At 40.6% G+C, this 16,908-nt stretch overlaps 1 protein-coding gene across 2 annotated transcripts in view; it reads left to right on the top strand.

Annotated features, from left to right (window-relative positions):
• The first annotated feature begins 3,125 nt into the window (after positions 1–3,125).
• Positions 3,126–16,908, top strand: part of LOC141148936 (cytochrome P450 2K1-like) — a 54,332-nt gene continuing 40,549 nt past the window's right edge. Inside the window, exons 1-4 of one of the 2 annotated variants that reach the window (XM_073636833.1) lie at positions 3,126–3,357; positions 9,063–9,225; positions 10,130–10,279; positions 15,731–15,891. In XM_073636833.1, the coding sequence (XP_073492934.1) occupies positions 3,136–3,357; positions 9,063–9,225; positions 10,130–10,279; positions 15,731–15,891 (696 nt within the window). In that variant the 5' untranslated portion in view covers positions 3,126–3,135. The remainder of the gene's footprint in view (positions 3,358–9,062; positions 9,226–10,129; positions 10,280–15,730; positions 15,892–16,908) is intronic. The other variant, XM_073636834.1, reaches the window with a different exon arrangement.

The following is a 16,908-nucleotide window of genomic DNA, read 5'->3' as shown; positions in this document are numbered from 1 at the left end:
TTCAGCCAATCAAAAAATGTTACAACATTACAGGGGATTTTGGTCATCATTACACTTTAAATGGTTTGTCTCAAGACAAATGTGGCCTGTTAAAGGAAGCTGAAAAATAACAGACTTACTCGCTGGATTGAAATATGAAAATAAAGGAAAAAAGCCCACACTGATTAGCCCCCCTGCCTGCAGACCCTGACAACCACCGGCCAGGGTTGTCGGGAAGAGGCCCTTGTCCCCATCAACGTGGGGGGGCTCACTCATCCCGAAGGACCTGGTTTAGACCTGGGGGGGCCCATGCCGTTTTTTTTTTTTTTGCAATTTTTTTTTTTACATTCAGCTGTCAGCTGATGACTCATCAGTTGTTAAGTACGCAGTAGCTGGCTTCCCAGCCCCCTCCTTAGCAACCAGCTATATATAGTGTTTGAACTTCAGTTCACTCACTGTTTTTTTTTTTTTGTAAAAAACGGATGTCAGCTGATAAGAAAACGGATGGAAAAATTGACATCTGTATCCGTTTTTGATTTGTTTTTTTACAAAAAAAAACGTGACTGATCTGAACAAAAAAACGAACGTCCATGTGAAAGGGGCCTAAGACTTTGTAAGTGGCAACATTATACATTTTTGTTTTTTGTTTTATTACCCCGCAAGAAAACAAGGGTTTGGGACTTTAAATTAGGTAGATCTAGCATGGCTAAAAGATGAGTCAATATAACAAGACATGTTTTATTCATTAAAAAACATGACATGGCAATATGAGTACATACATAGTAAATAAGCATAACAATCACATATTATTGACCAGATATTCATAAAAGCAATCATAGCAACTTGGAGATGATATATTGAGGTATCGAACAATTGTCCATAGTAAAGAATCACTTGAAAAGCAGCATGGTGGGGTAGCTTGGGAGTGGATAAAATAAAACCATCTAAAAAGAAAATGGTGCACCAAAATTGGCCCGACGCACGTTTCATGGTTTCTTACCACATCATGAGGGGCAAGTGTACCAATGTCTAAAAAAGCATAAATAAACTATATGGTCCAAAGTTACACCCACGCACAAGGTAGAATATATATGTAAAGGAGGGGAGAAATGAACTCATCCCACTAAGTACTTACATGTCAATTAAGTCTAGATCATGTAAACATGAAAGCTGGTGGCTGCTTGAAATGTTCACCACGGGAGCTGAGGAAGGGGCCCGCAGGAGAGCCGGACGCACACAATGATCCCCAGAGAAAAGGAAACAAGTGGTCAAAAAGAAAACCATTTGGGCTCCAATGCTGTAAAAGTGAATAAATCAGGTAGACTATGAGTATATGAAGGTGTAATATATTATTGAAAAGTATTGAACAGTAAATGGAGCCCAACACCAAGATAAAAAGTTATAAATGAAGTGTGGAAATAGTGAAAAAGGGGGGCATACCTGCTTAGAGGGAAAGGAAGAGTGCAGAGGATCTAGGAAAAATGATGAAGGTCAGCCAATGCTGTCTTTAATCAAACACTGAAAAGCATAGGCAGAAAGCCCAGCCAGGTGATTACCTAAAGCTGTGACAGAGAACCATGATCCACAGATCTGTGCAGTATGCTGCTGTAGGTGCTACCAAGAGAGCTAGCAGAGTGAAATGGGGTTCCTTATGTGCTTAGCATGACCAAATGGGCTCCTCCCAGCGTCACGCTGGCACAGCAAAAAAAAGGGGGAAGTGACCGAAGCTGCCCAAGACAGTTAGACACATCTCCCCATGTGCTGGCCAGGATTGAAATCCCACTTATGCCAGGACGCCCAGAGAGGGCACCGTTGGGGTGGGGACGCAGTGGGCTGGCCCGCCCAATCCCCCGCATAAACCAAAGGTGGATGGGAGGGAGGAAGGAAGGCCCCCAATGCACCTTGCAGCTCCTGGGCAATGAACATAAATCAGCCCACCAGAAAGGGATCACAAAGGTCAGACAAACATCACCATATACTGTATAAAAAGTTGCTACGTGCGATACGAGTATTGAATCAGTATTAACATGGGTCTTAATAAAAAACACATGATGGACACAAAAGTTCGCCTTGAACTGCATAGGAAGAGAATATAAGATCAAAGACTCCATGATAGCTGCTAGTATATCTCCATCTCTAATCATATGAAACAATAAGGGGGGGGGGACTTTGAATAAGGTGTGTGGGATCGCACAGCTCCATCCCTATTTATATGCAAAAAAAGAGGGTTTGGGACTTTAAATGAGGCAGATCTCGCATGGCTAAAAGATGAGTCAATACCTCAATATATCATCTCCAAGTTGCTATGATTGTTTTTATGAATATCTGGTCAATAATATGTGATTGTTATGCTTATTTACTATGTATGTACTCATTTTGCCATGTCATGTTTTTTAATGAATAAAACTCGTCTTGTTACATTGACTCATCTTTTAGCCATGCTAGATCTGCCTCAAGTCCCAAACACTCTTTTTCTTGCATATAGATAGGGATGGAGCTGTGTGATCCCACACACCTCATTCAAAGTCCCAAACCCCCCAACCCTTAGCCCCCCTCTTTTTGCTTTTTGCCCCCCCCTTTAACCTTGGTAGATAAAAAAAATGCAGTTATTTGTTCAGGGAAAAAAATATTAAATATATTTTAAATCCAAGTAATGTAATCAGGAAGTATATTCTTGTAATCAAGCAGAAGAACAGTCTAGGAAAGGAAAGGCAGAACCAAACAGAGGCCAAACAGTTGTACTTTAGTACATGGTGCACATACCAGCAGTGAAAATGTATCCTATGTCACATTCAGAAACAAATGCATTTACATTTCTGCTATTCTGATCTGCTAAACTGTTTCATGATTAAAAGTTGCAGTTTCCTAACTGAACATGAACAATTACATATTGAATTATTTGTAGTTCATACCCTTAATGTGTGAACTTTAAGTCCTGGCATGAAAACAACTAACTTGCAAACAACATAACTGCCTCTTGGCAAAAGGTTATACAGGTTTGTGCCGTACAATCCATAGCTTCTATGCAAAAACAAGCTTATGCAATAACAAAGGAAGGAGATATGCGCCAAATGGGGTATTATACTTTATTTGTGCCCTAGTAAAGATTAATATGTTAAGAATTAACAGCATGCATATAAAAGTTGTGCCATATTGATGATATCATCATTACGGTTGTTCACTATGACTTTTCTCATCTACCTTCTGACAAGGATTGACTTGCTGCTGTGTTTAACAACATGTGTTGTATTATTTTTGTACTGGATCAATGGATCTAAGAAAAGCAATGGAAAGATGCCACCAGGTCCTAAACCTCTACCTTTAATTGGGAACCTCAATCTGGTGAACTTGAAAAAGCCATATGAGTCACTGATGGAGGTAGTACCAGTTAATATTAACATTTCTAATAAGGCTTTTTTGTTGTAATATTAATATATATATATGATATAGTATATCAAATGAAGCATCCTTGTTGAATTATATTATATTTTGAGATCTTTTAACATGATATATTATTTGTTTACTTTGTACTGTTGGCAGATGTAGTCACCTGAAATCTGTAAAAATATTATACAGCCAAATTGTAGGAAAGTGATATTCAATGTCCATCTTCTTTTAAGCTGTGACAGTTTGTCAAAAGTAACATTTTCAATGTTTACAACTTTTATTTAGAATAACACCTCCCCAAAACCTTTATGGTTTTCCTTGAATGTCTTACTTTCTTTACTTTACCCAGATTGGCAAATATGATCTGCACTTTGTGACAAATTGTGGGTGTGGCCAAATGCAGATGTAACTTTAGGGAATGGCAAAAACCAACATTATAATATCTTTTACACTATTACCAAGGAATGCACTGTCTTGGCCCAGCAATATATACATTGTCCCAACTAGAAATACACCATATTGTCAAAAGTATTAGGGCACTTGCTTTTACACGCACATGAACTTTGATGGCATCCCAGTCTTAGTCCGTAGGGTTCAATATTGAGTTGGTCCATGCTTTGCAGCTATAACAGCTTCAACTCTTCTGGGAAGGCTGTCCACAAGGTTTAGGAGTGTGTCTATGGGAATGTTTGACCATTCTTCCAGAAGCACATTTGTGAGGACAGGCACTGATGTTGGATGAGAAGGCCTGGCTTGCAGTCTCCACTCAAATTCATCCCAGAGGTGTTCTGTCAGGTTGAGGTCAGGACTCTGTGCAGGTCAGTCAAGTTCCTCCACCCCAAACTCGCTCATCTATGTCTTTATGGACCTTGCTTTGAGCACTGGTGCGCTGCCATGTTGGAACAGGAAGGGGCCATCCACAAACTATTCCCACAAAGGTGGGAGCATGAAATTGTCCAAAATGTCTTGGTATGCTGACACCTTAAGAGTTCCCTTCACTGGAACTAAGGGGCCAAGCCCAACCCCTGAAAAACAACCCCACACCATAATACCCCTTCACCAAATGATTTGGACCAGTGCACAAAGCAAGGTCCATAAAGACATGGATGAGCAAGTTTGGGATGGAGGAACTTTACTGACTTGCAGGGGTGGGGGACTCGAGTCACATGACTTGCAGGGGTGGGGGACTCGAGTCAGACTCGAGTCACCTGTTTTGAGGACTTGCGACTTGCTTGACGAAATTAAATAAATGACTCGACTTGACTTTGACTTGTCACTAATGACTTGCAACTTGACTTTGACTTGGGCTATTTGACTTGCAATGACTTGGCACCACCCCCCGAAAATATTACCCACACACTCCGCCCACCACCGCTTCAGGGGCAATCAGCACCCACCCTCCTCCTGTAGCCCGCCACATGTGACGAGACTCGAGAGGATACAGAAGATGAGGATAAACCGATAAAAGTAAGTGTGGCTGACTGTGTAGTGTATTGAGGCGGGCGGGAGTCTGCTCTGTTCTCTGTGGTTTGTTTACATTACCAGGCATCCATCAGTGCCTGGTAAGGGGGTGATGGCCCATCACCCCCGCTTGTTCTCGGGACCGGAGCCCGGTGCATTCTTATTAAGATACATTACTTCAGTGCTCACCATTCGGTTGCTAGGGGTTACTGCACAGTGATTGCCTGCCACTCAGTGTCCCCCTCTGTAAATTGCTCAGTCCTGCTGCTTTATTAATCCCCACCCCCGCTGCTGGCAGAAGAAGGTTGAGGATTAAGAATTTCTGTCAGCAGCGGGGGTGGGGATTAATAAAGCAGCAGGACTGAGCAGTTTACAGAGGGGGACACTGAGTGGCAGAAAATCACTGTGCAGTAACCCCTAGCAACCGAATGGTGAGCAGTAATGTATAGCAACCCCTAGCAGCTGAATGGTGAGCGCCGCTCACTGATCGGTAATGTATAGCAACCCCTAGCAACAGAATGGTGAGTTCATTAATAATTGCACATGTTACTTGTTTGTTGCCTAAATACTGAAATTTGCACTTAAAACTGTAGTTTTTTTTAACTTTTGGAACACCTTCCCTGCCAGTGTCATTTATACAGTAACAGTGCATTTTCTTTAGCACTGGTCACTGTATTGGTGTCACTGGTGCCCAAACATTTGTGATGGACAGAGCTGCCTTCAGTTTTGGGCCATGAACAGGCACATGCTCCCCTCTTTGTTCAGGGTAGCGGTAAGAGTTATGTCAGTCCCTGCATCAAGCGCACCTGTTGAACGTGTGTTCAGCCATGGTGGGGTGATAATGCGACCCCATCGCTCACAACTGAGCGAGAAAGTACTTTCCAATTTAATTTTTTGCAAATGCAATGCATTTTAAGTGGCTATTCTCATCACCATTCAAGTGTCCAGATGTTGGCATTGTGTCAAGTTCAAACTTTGAGCTTAGTTATTTTCCCCCTCAGCAAGGACTACATTTTTTCAGGCTTGTTGGCCATTTAATTGCTGAGTGTTCTGCTCCTTGTCTGCTGTTTGGGCATTCAAAGTGTTTCTTTAATATGCCAAGAAAAAAGCACTAAGCAGTTTTGTTAATGTTGAAAATAAAACAAAACCTTTCCTGAAAACTGACTGTTAACTCATTTAAAGGTGGAAATCAGTATTTTGACTTAATTTGTGACTTGACCAAAATAAATGATTTGACTTGCTTGACTTCTAGCAGGGACTCGACTTGACTTGCTTGCTTTTCGCAACAGTAACTTGGGACTTGCTTGTGACTTGAAGGTTAAGACTTATTTATTATTTATTTCAGGCACTTATATAGCGCTGTCAATTTACGCAGCGCTTTACATATACATTGTACATTCACATCAGTCCCTACCCTCAAGGAGCGTACAATCTAAGGTCCCTAACTCACATTCATACATACTAGGGACAATTTAGACAGGATCCAATTAACCTACCAGCATGTCTTTGGAGTGTGGGAGGAAACTGGAGTACCCGAAGGAAACCCACGCAGGCACAGGGAGAACATGCAAACTCCAGGCAGGTAGTGTCGTGGTTGGGATTCGAACCAGCGACCCTTCTTACTGCTAGGCGAAAGTGCAACCCACTACACCACTGTGCCGCCCAAGACTTGAGACTTGCTTGTGACTTGCACATGTGTGACTTACTCCCATGTCTGCTGACTTGCACAGAGTCCTGACCTCAACTCGATAGAACACCTTTGCGATAAACTAGAATTAGACTGCAAGCCTGACCTCACAAATGTGCTTCTGGAATAATGCTCAAACATTCCCATAGACACACTCCTAAACCTTGTGAACATCCTTCCTAGCAGGCATCCCAATACTTTTGACAATATAGTGACAATATAGTGTATATTTCTAATGGTCTTAAATATATCTCCCTTCCAAAACTAGAAATATATGATCTGTCAGAAGTATATCCTCAACATCACTATGTAGCCACTATATCCCTTATGCTGCAAATATATTACCCTTACATGTTACATCGCTATACATCATTTTAGGTGTCTTTTTGGTGCTCTGGTGATCAAGCTCATCTAAACTAATTGAAGTGTATGCAAAGCAAAAACTTGGAGTAGAGAATGGCTGAGATCCCTGTCAGATTAGTTTTTTGTTGTCTGTGTCCCATCAGGGGGAGTTCCCTTCATTGCCTCTTTTAGAAACACAGCAAAAAGTAAGATCCCGGTCTGTCGCAGATTTTCGTATCGTGTGTACATAAGTCCGTCACACAAAAGACCAAAGTACAAACACGCATGCTCAGAATCAATGCTCACCAAACACGACATTAGCAGAGGGTGCCCAAAGGGTGGCGCTCAAGAGCTGAAATTCAACGTAGTACGTCTAGTACGTCACTACGTTTGTGTTTGTTGGCCGACAATTGTGTGCCATTAGTATGCAATACAAAATCAGGCACGCGCCCTTCGGATAAAAGTTTGACACTCTGCCAACAATCCGATCGTGTATACGAGGCTTTAGACTGAAATCCAATGTAGTTTATTCCAGACTTTGCAGCATATAAATGGAGGTTTTTTTTCTCAGGGAATAGGTGAAAGTACTAACCCCTTCCGAAACACTCCTTGTCTCCACCCCCTACCCACCTCTGAGCACCGTCCCTTAGTTCCACCCCCTACCCACCTCCCAGTACCACTCCCTTTAGGGAATAGAGAACCAAGTAATTTGTATGGAATTTGACACTGATAACAAGAAAAGCAATAATATAGATCCCCTGCAACTAACAATAGACCCCCCACATCAACAATAAACCTCCCCAAAAACACTAGACCCCCACAAAAAAAGATTCCCCCAGCGACCACATATTCTCCAGCAGCCAGTATCAATAGACCCTCCAGCACACTCTAGTACCCCTTGCCACTACATTCTGTGCTGGAGGTGCCAGGAATGCATTCCCCCCGTGTTCCCGCTGAAAAAAAAGCCCGGTATAAGGGCATTTACTTGATGAGAGCAGAAAACAAAAGTAACAGGGAGCATGGGGAAGCAGGGAATGCTTAACAGGGTACTATACTATGCAACAGGAAGAAACAGTGGAACGTGCCAAGGCACAAAACACAACAACGAACAATAATTAAGCAGGCTGTTGGTGGCAGCACAGATTGATTTTTTAACATTATATGAACGACCAGTATTGATACAGGTGAGGAACAGAGAAAAGAAACTCATATATTTTTTTACAAATTGAGCTTTTTTTTTTTTTTTTTTTAATGTTTAGGATTTTTTCCAATCCTAAACATTCAAAAAAACCAAATGACATTTTTGCTGTTTAAAGTACTGTTTAAAGTACAGTACGTGTTTTGATTTTTAACAGTGAGTTCTCACCTTGTGGTTTAAATGCCCCATCAACTGAGTGTTTAGAATAATCAAACAAAACAGAGGGCGCACCAGCCTAGAGCATATCCTAAAAACATGTATTTTAGTATTTTTTTGCTAAAAAGTAATAAGTATAGTACTCATAAACCATCTGATGTAAAACGACTTATCATGGTACATCAACAGCATTGAGTTCATGTCACATCATAGATCATAACAGAATGTCATAAGTCCAACAGGCTAACGCATTTTGAAGGATTTCTCTCTTTCTCAGAGCCAACTGAACCTCACCTTTCCTCAGCTCTTAAATAACCAAATGGTATATCTGCTGTTAAATAGAGGCCCCACACCCTACTTCGTGGGCAGGAGTTGTCACCTTTTGTTTACAATCTACATCATGCTGAAACAATGGAATAATTAAGTTCAATATTGCAAATGACTGTCCAACATCACAAATATTCCAAAGCATAATATTAATAAATATCATTGCTTTGCTAAGTATAAACCATACAATATACAGCAGAATCTGGGGAATCTAGACAACTGCCACCCCTGGGGTCTACTCTCAAGCACAGGAGGCTTTTACGCATGTTTGTTGGTTTGGAACAGTTTAAAATCATACAGTCTTCGCTGGACCACAATATTTACCTAGAGACTGTCCCAGTCACTAAGTCTCATCAGGGCAAAATGTGAAGTGCCATAAACTTTACTGGAGTCCAAGTGACTCTACCCAGAAACCCTTGGTTCTTTGGAGATGAAAATTTCCAAGCTTTGTCTAACAGAAACATTCACCCTGTAATGCAACTTACTGTAGTGGAGCAAAGGTTTTTACATCAAATTGTATTGCAGCTCTCTGAAAAGTATGGGGAAATCTTCACTGTACAATTTGGACCTAAAAAGGTTGTGGTGATCGTGGGATACAGTGCTGTGAAGGATGCCCTGGTCAACCGAGCTGATGATTTTGGAGAAAGAGGCGATGTACCGATCTTCAAGCTTTTATTTAAAGAAAAAGGTATAGTTAGCATTATCATTTTATTTTTTTATATAGTTTATCATTTTGTGCCAATTATGGGTCCTATGCAATTCATTTAGAATGTTCCAAAGGCCTGATAACTGTATAAATTAGGTTGCTTTAAGACCTAATCCACCAATATTAGAAACTATATGGTTCATCACTACATTCTTGATGCATTAGTTAAGAGATAATGTGATCATCATACAAAAATGTGTATTCTTCCTTTATGTTTCAGAGGTTTGCCCCAGCTCACCGAAATCAGTAAAGATCAAGTGCATCATACACAAGCTGTGAGGGTGGGCAGTGGTGTCGCTATGGGGGTGACACCTGCCAGAGGGGTGACACCATCTCATCCGTGACAGCGCACCAGTACCGATTGCATCAATTAGGGGCTGGTTTGGGGTGCACACTGTGCTCTGCCGGCCCAAAACTAGCCTGCCCAGAACCCTGCAGATCATTGTGGCAGGATAGACAGAAGAGAGCCTGATGCGCTAGCCTGTCCAGTGTCTACTGCTCTGTCCCTCTGTCCTGCTCCTGCTGTCACTCTGCAGCAACAGGGCAGAGCACTGGCTGGGGGGGGGAGCTGCACCAATGTGGCGGTGCGATAAAACATGGTGCCACCCCAGGGATTGACACCATGTTTTACCCCACCAGGTGACTCCAACCCTAGTGATGCCACTAAACATGGGTTATTAGAAGCAAGTTTAACAACTATAAGAATATACAAATTACTCTGAAAAGTAATTACCCAAAGTAACCAATTGAATTTCAAGGTATGAAGGAAAATTACTGATTGGTTACAGTGGGCTACTGCACTTTGTGGCCTTTTTTGGCCTTTTACATAAAGGTACTAATGTTAAAGAATGAACGGCATACTTACATTTCATTATCTGTATTTTAGGTATAATATTTAGTAATGGAGAACTTTGGAAAGCTTTAAGGAGGTTCACTCTCTCAACCCTTCGAGACTTTGGAATGGGGAAGAAAACAATAGAAGCCAAAATACAAGATGAATTACTTCCTCTTATAGAAAATTTTAAGTCACACAATGGTAATGAGGTCTATTGAATAGAAAATATTCAAAATATATTCATTCTGTTATTAAATGAGGGGTGATTCCTCACACTAGCTAAGGAGAAGCTGGGATCAGATAGGGTTCTTCTGACCTAAATGATAAAATTCCTGTATTCCAGAGTGTAACTAAAATTGTGATATGGTACCATGCCAGCATTTTTAAAAACCTTCTATTCAATTTTTTGAAAATATAAAAAACATCACTGTATCGGTTTATTCATACTGAATGTAATAAACAAACATTTATCAGTTCCAGACTTTAAATAAGCTGTAACTGCACCCCAATAGGCTTGTTGCTGGTGGAAGGCTAACACATAGAGTAAGCTGGATCTTGCATGCAAGATGCTATAACTAACTCATGCAAGAGTTGACATTTCTTTAGTGCAGAAAACAACTGACTCTCAAGAGTCCAAAATCTCCGACCAGGCCATAGGTGGACCTCCTCTAAGTATAATGTTCAACAATAATAGTTCTCTTCTGATGATCTTTGCAGCAGTTACTGTACACTGTGAAGCAAGTCAATTTGTCTAATTTGTTTTGTTTTGCTTTTAACAATTCAATTTAATTTTTTTTTATATTAAAGGAAAGTACTTTCTTATAGAATAAAGAATCAATTGTCATTGTTTTAAAATACAATGAAATTTGATTGCCACTCTTCAAACATTGCCAAAAACACAACAAACCAACCAACCACAAAAACCACAAAAACTACAAAAAATATATAATTACTCAATAAAATATACTAAACTAAAATGTCTAAAATGATAACACCAGGCTTTGATACCATTTTACTCTCCAGTTACTCTTATAATAGCCACACATTATTGCTCTGACCCCAGTAATTTATTTGCTTAAAGTAATTGTATATGATCAGCTTAAAAAACAACCCATTCACTTTAATATAGAAATGAAAGGCAAAACATTTTTGTATAGGTGTAAAAAAAAACATAAATACAGTTTTTCCCTTTTTTTAAGTGAGCACATTCCCTCTGTTCTCAGCTGCATAAGAGCTAGGTGGAGGAGAAGCAGCAGCACACTGAGCTTCCCAGTGAATAGCTGTGCAGCAGGGGTGTGTCAGGACAAGTCTGATCATTGGAGGAGAGTACACTGAGTTCCCAGCATAGCTGGAGAACTGACCACAATGTGCTCTCCTGCTTAGTGTGGTCAGTTTCTAATAGGAAAGCAGAGGGACTAGTAGGAACACTAGAGATTTCACATAAAGGAAGTGATACAAGAAAACAGGATACTTTCTCATGCAAGTACATGGTATAGCAAACACATATCAGGAATATAAAGTGTTGGGGTAAGAAACGCTTTAAGTGCACTGATAGCTCTAGGTAAGAAACTATCTCAGAATTTGTTCATCCGAACCTTAATATTTCCATACTATCTACCAGAAGGCAACAGGTCAAAAGGCAATGCCCTAACCCTTCTTTTTTCATGCACTGTACCTTGTACGTGCCGACCTTAAAATCTCAATCAACTCTGATTGAACTAAAAGGTAATGGCCTGGGTGTGAGGGATCTTTCACAATACATTTTGCTGTTAAGAAACAAGAGGAACACAAAATATCATCCATGGAGGGATGTTGACAACCAATAATTCTATGTGCAATATTTTTAAATTTCTGTCTGTCACTGAGCCACACACATACCAGACTGAAAAACAGTATGCCAGTATGCTTTCAATAGAAGGGCAGTAAACGCTAACCAGCAACTGTACTTCCTGTCCATTCTTCTTGAGTATTCTCAAGAATTCAATCCCTGCTGAGACTTTTTGTAACTGCCAAAATATTATCCAACTAAGTTAGATCCTCAGAAATATAAATTCCTTACAAATCCCATTTATGTAGAGTGGAACTAAGTCAATAAATACTGTGTTTCCTAAAATCAATAATAAACTCTTTAGTTATTGCAACATTTAGCAACCAATTCTTTTCGGAGCAGCACTGTAGAACTCCTCACCTATATAACAAGTGCAGAAACTGAAATATCATTTGCAAATGTATTAAAAGTATTTGTAGAAAAAGTAGTGCCTCGCTGTCATGCTTACCCTCTTGCTTTCATACTATAAGCCACTAATGCAGTGTACACATGGGCGGACTTTTCGGCATCAAAGGTCCGACGCTCTTTCTGATGGACTTTCGACAGAGTTACGATGGACTTTCGATGGACTCTCTAACGAACGGACTTGCCTACACATGATCACACCAAAGTCGGACGGATTTGTACGTAATGACGTACGACCAGACTAAAATATGGAAGTTCATAGCCAGTAGCCAATAGCTGCCCTAGCAGCGGTTTTTGTCCGTCGGACTAGCATACAGACGAGTGGATTTCTCGATAGGAACTGGGTCCGACGGAGTTCTGGCGGAAAGATTTGAAACATGTTCCTAATCTAAAGTCCGTATGATTTTCGACAGAAAAAGTCCGCTGAAGGTCCGATGAAGCCCACACACGGTCGGATTGTGCGACGGATTTGTCCCGTCAGACCAGTCCAGTCGAAAAGTCCGGTCGTGTGTACACGGCATAACACAGAACTAGTATGCAGTAGATAGGAATTTCTGTCTTTACCTCTCTGCATATGTTTTTTGGGTGAGTGACTCACAAAGTAGTAAAGCCAGAGGATCAGCATAACAGTCAGGCAGCTAGCATTTTTAGAAGATTGGCAGCCCACCATACTTTTTTTAGACAAAGTTGACTTGGCTGCAGTTTAATCTGCTTATACGTTGCCTTCCCTGGTTCCCCAACCCCCGATCAAGTATTGCTCGTGAGATTTTAAATAAAACCTTTATGTTTTAAATACATATCTTTATTTAGATCCAGTGATGTCACCACTGGGTCTCTACACTTCCTTATGCAATGCATTCAGATCATGGCTTGTGTGAGGGGACAGCACGGTGCTAATGCAGCACCTTCATGGCTGAAATAACTGAAATCCAATAAACGAAAAGAGCAAGCCAGGGACAGTCAGACTAGGGAGGAAAGGGCTTGATTATGCTTGAGGTCCTCCATCTATCTAACTTACTGCAGTTTCCAATGCACTATGTGAGAAGTTCACAGTTTTCTGTGGAATCAGACCTAGTAATTGCAGTGCAGGAGATGAGCCTGTACAGCTGTGACTGAAGACTGAATGTAAGTTTGATGTTCAGTTTTAGGAAGGGATGTAAATAAATGCAAAATATCTGATTGCTTTAGAAAGCAAGAAGGTGGGTCTTGTGCTTCAAAGTCTCAACATGGACAAATGCACTTGTTACCTTTAAGGCTCCCATTAGAGTCAGTTGTTCACTTTGGAACTTCCTTTTTTTTAAAAACAAATTTCAATATGACTGTTGTCTATTCAGTTCTAATGTCCCGTACACCTGATCGGACTTTCCGACACAAAACCGTGGAATTTTGTTTGAAGGTTGTTGGCTCCAAATTGTCTTGCATACACACGGTCACACAAATGTTGGCCAACAATTACGAACGTAGTGATGTACTAGACGTACTATGTGGTTTTTCAGCTCTTTGGGCTCCTTCTGCTAATTTCGTGTTAGTAGAAGTTTGGTGAGTGTTGATTCGCGCTTTTCTTTTTGTGTTTTTCATTTAGCGCTATTATTATTATTATTCTTGATATCACTTGAAAAAAAAAGCCTTTGAAAATTCGTTTGCAATAACTCCATCAGTATCACCAGCACAGCAGCTTCATTATTATCCCATTAAAAAAGAAAAGAATTTGCGCTGCATTTGGAGATTTCCCAATTTGGCACGTCACGAATGTTAATCCTCCATTACAAACGCTAGTTTACAAGACCGGCCGCTTCTGCTTCTGAGCATGCGTGGACTTTTGTGCGACGGACTTGTGTACATGCGATCGGAAAGTCCGTCAACAAAAATTTGTTGGCGGAAAATTTGATAACCTGCTAGCCAACATTTAAAGGAGGAAACCACCGCGCTATATGATCTATACAAAAAAACAATCAAGCAAATAAATAATTGACAGGCAATTGAAAAAAGAGCAGCCGCTTATATGTGAGATACACACATTATACAGTAAATAAACAAAAAGAAGCAGCGCTATGATTTAAATAATGTAGGTAGAATCTCAAGTAGTGAATAGTGATAAATAAAGCTCATAAACAATCAAGTGACAAAATAAAGTCCAATAAATGGAAGAAAATCTTCAAAGGTGCAATGGATAAACCGGACAACTGAGTCCCTTATAGGCAAAAACAGATGGGGCTGGATGGACCTTCACCACACCACAGTGTTACGAATAAAATGGGCGCTTACCAAATGGCAAGCTTAAAAAGCTTGTGACCTTAACCCGGTCGGGGCCTTTAGTGAGATGGGAACACCGTTTAGACACTTCCTCAGACCGTGGATGGCTCACTATCCTCCACAAAAGAGACCAGGATGCAGAGAGGGCTATGCCCATAACCTAGAGTTGTTCTCACAAACAATGCCCCAAAAAGAAGGAAGAGCAACATAGCGTAATCCTGGATGGATATTTATTTAAAAGACATTAAAAATACACTTACAGTGTGTAGAGTAAAAAACAGCATGGAAAGCCGGCCGGCTAGCACGAACACCCGTCCTACAGACGGTGGATACGGCACGTCAGCACGTCAGCACGCCCGACGTACGTTTCGTCACACTTCTGACGTCGTCTGGGGCACGGGCGACGCACTGACGTGTCGCTCATATGTAGCAAACAGATATAACCAAGCCTCGAAATCGACAAAGGCCGGAAATCACCTTGCGCTCCGCCGAGTAAGGGCGGAAGATATAGGAACGCCATCTTAACTAAGGGATCCCATATTATTATTACGGATACCGATTTAATTAGTGTGGTAAACGTAAATTGATGGGAATGGAAAGGGGAAAGGGAAAAGACAAAGAGAAACCAAATAAACTCACCCGTATCACATATGGAAACGGATGCCAATTTAGATTAAATCAGACTTAAATTTAGATTAAATACATTGAATTGGTTTGCGCTGCATTTGGAGATTTCCCAATTTGGCACGTCACGAATGTTAATCCTCCATTACAAACGCTAGTTTACAAGACCGGCCGCTTCTGCTTCTGAGCATGCGTGGACTTTTGTGCGACGGACTTGTGTACATGCGATCGGAAAGTCCGTCAACAAAAATTTGTTGGCGGAAAATTTGATAACCTGCTAGCCAACATTTGTTGGTGGAAAGTCCGACAACAAATGTTCGATGTAGCATACACGGTCCCGCCAACAAGCTCACATCCAACATTTGTTGTCAGAAAATCCGATCGTGTGTATGGGGCAGTAGTGTTAACACTTAGAATTTTCCTTGCTGACATATTATCTAATCCAAAATAAGACAAACCAATAGTTTAGTAAAAATATTGCTTTTATGACTTAAAATGTATCCCTGCTTTTCTTTACCTTTCATTTATTGTGCAATGTCTAGGGAAGCCATTTGACACAAACATCATAATGAACAGCGCAGTGTCTAATGTGATCTGCTCTATAATTTTTGGGAAAAGGTTTGAATATGATGACCCAGTGTTTAAAAAACTAATTGAAATTTTTGGTGAAAATGCCAAGCTGGTAGGCACACCCAAGATTATGGTAAGCATTACTTTTATTTTTTATTGGTCTTTAAGGTGTAAAGAGCAATGATGTGCAGGAACCTGTAGTACCGAACTGAGAGTTAACAGTTTTCTTCAGTGTGACCATGCTAAGATATGATTGGATGCCAATTGTGTTATGCCCCATACACACAATAGGATTTTCCTAAGGAAAATGTGTGATAGGACCTTGTTGTCGGAAATTTCTGACTGTGTGTGGGCGCCATCACACATTTTCTAAAGGAATTTTCGTCACACAAAATTTGAGAGCTGGTTCTCAAATTTTCTGACAACAAAATCCGTTGTCAGAAATTCCGATCGTGTGTAAACAATTCTGACGCACAAAGTGCCACGCAAGCTCAGAATCAAGCAGAAGAGCAGCACTGGCTATTGGACATTTTTCTCGGCTCGTTTTGACGTTCGAAATTTCCGACCAACTTTGTGTGACCGTGTGTATGCAAGACAAGTTTGAGCCAACATCCGTCGGAAAAAAAACATGGATTTTGTTGTCGGAAAATCCTATTGTGTGTACAGGGTAATGTTACAAAAATGAGTGTATTTTTAATTGAAAGTGTTTTTTTCTATCTCAAAATGCCTGTGTCATTATTTTTAGATATATTGAAAGCCAAAAGGTGCATTCTTTTTCATTTTGAATGCATAGTGCATGGCTAAACCCCTACTCAGGCTTTTTTGCCACCTTTTTCTATTAGGAGATTTACCCTCACTTCCTGTCATGTAGAAACAACAGAAGTAAAAGCAAATCTTTCCAGAGTAGGGGAACACCAACCAGAAGAAGTGTTCCCATTGGAAGACCCCCCCCCCCCCATTACTGTTCTTGTAACAACTGAAAATTTTGGAATTTCACTCACTTCCATTCCAGAGACAGTGGTAACCAGCACATAGAGTTACATACTATAGTTACATAGTCTGGTTGAAAAAAACCATGAGTCCATCTAATTCAACCAATAAAAGGGAATAAAAATTATACATTCCTATATACACAATCCTATACCCACAG

The sequence above is a fragment of the Aquarana catesbeiana genome, linkage group LG06 (assembly GCF_042186555.1).
Source record: "Aquarana catesbeiana isolate 2022-GZ linkage group LG06, ASM4218655v1, whole genome shotgun sequence".
Taxonomy (NCBI): Eukaryota; Metazoa; Chordata; class Amphibia; order Anura; family Ranidae; genus Aquarana; species Aquarana catesbeiana.
The sequence above is the reverse complement of the archived record's forward strand: the minus strand, read 5'-3'. Positions and strand labels throughout refer to the sequence as shown.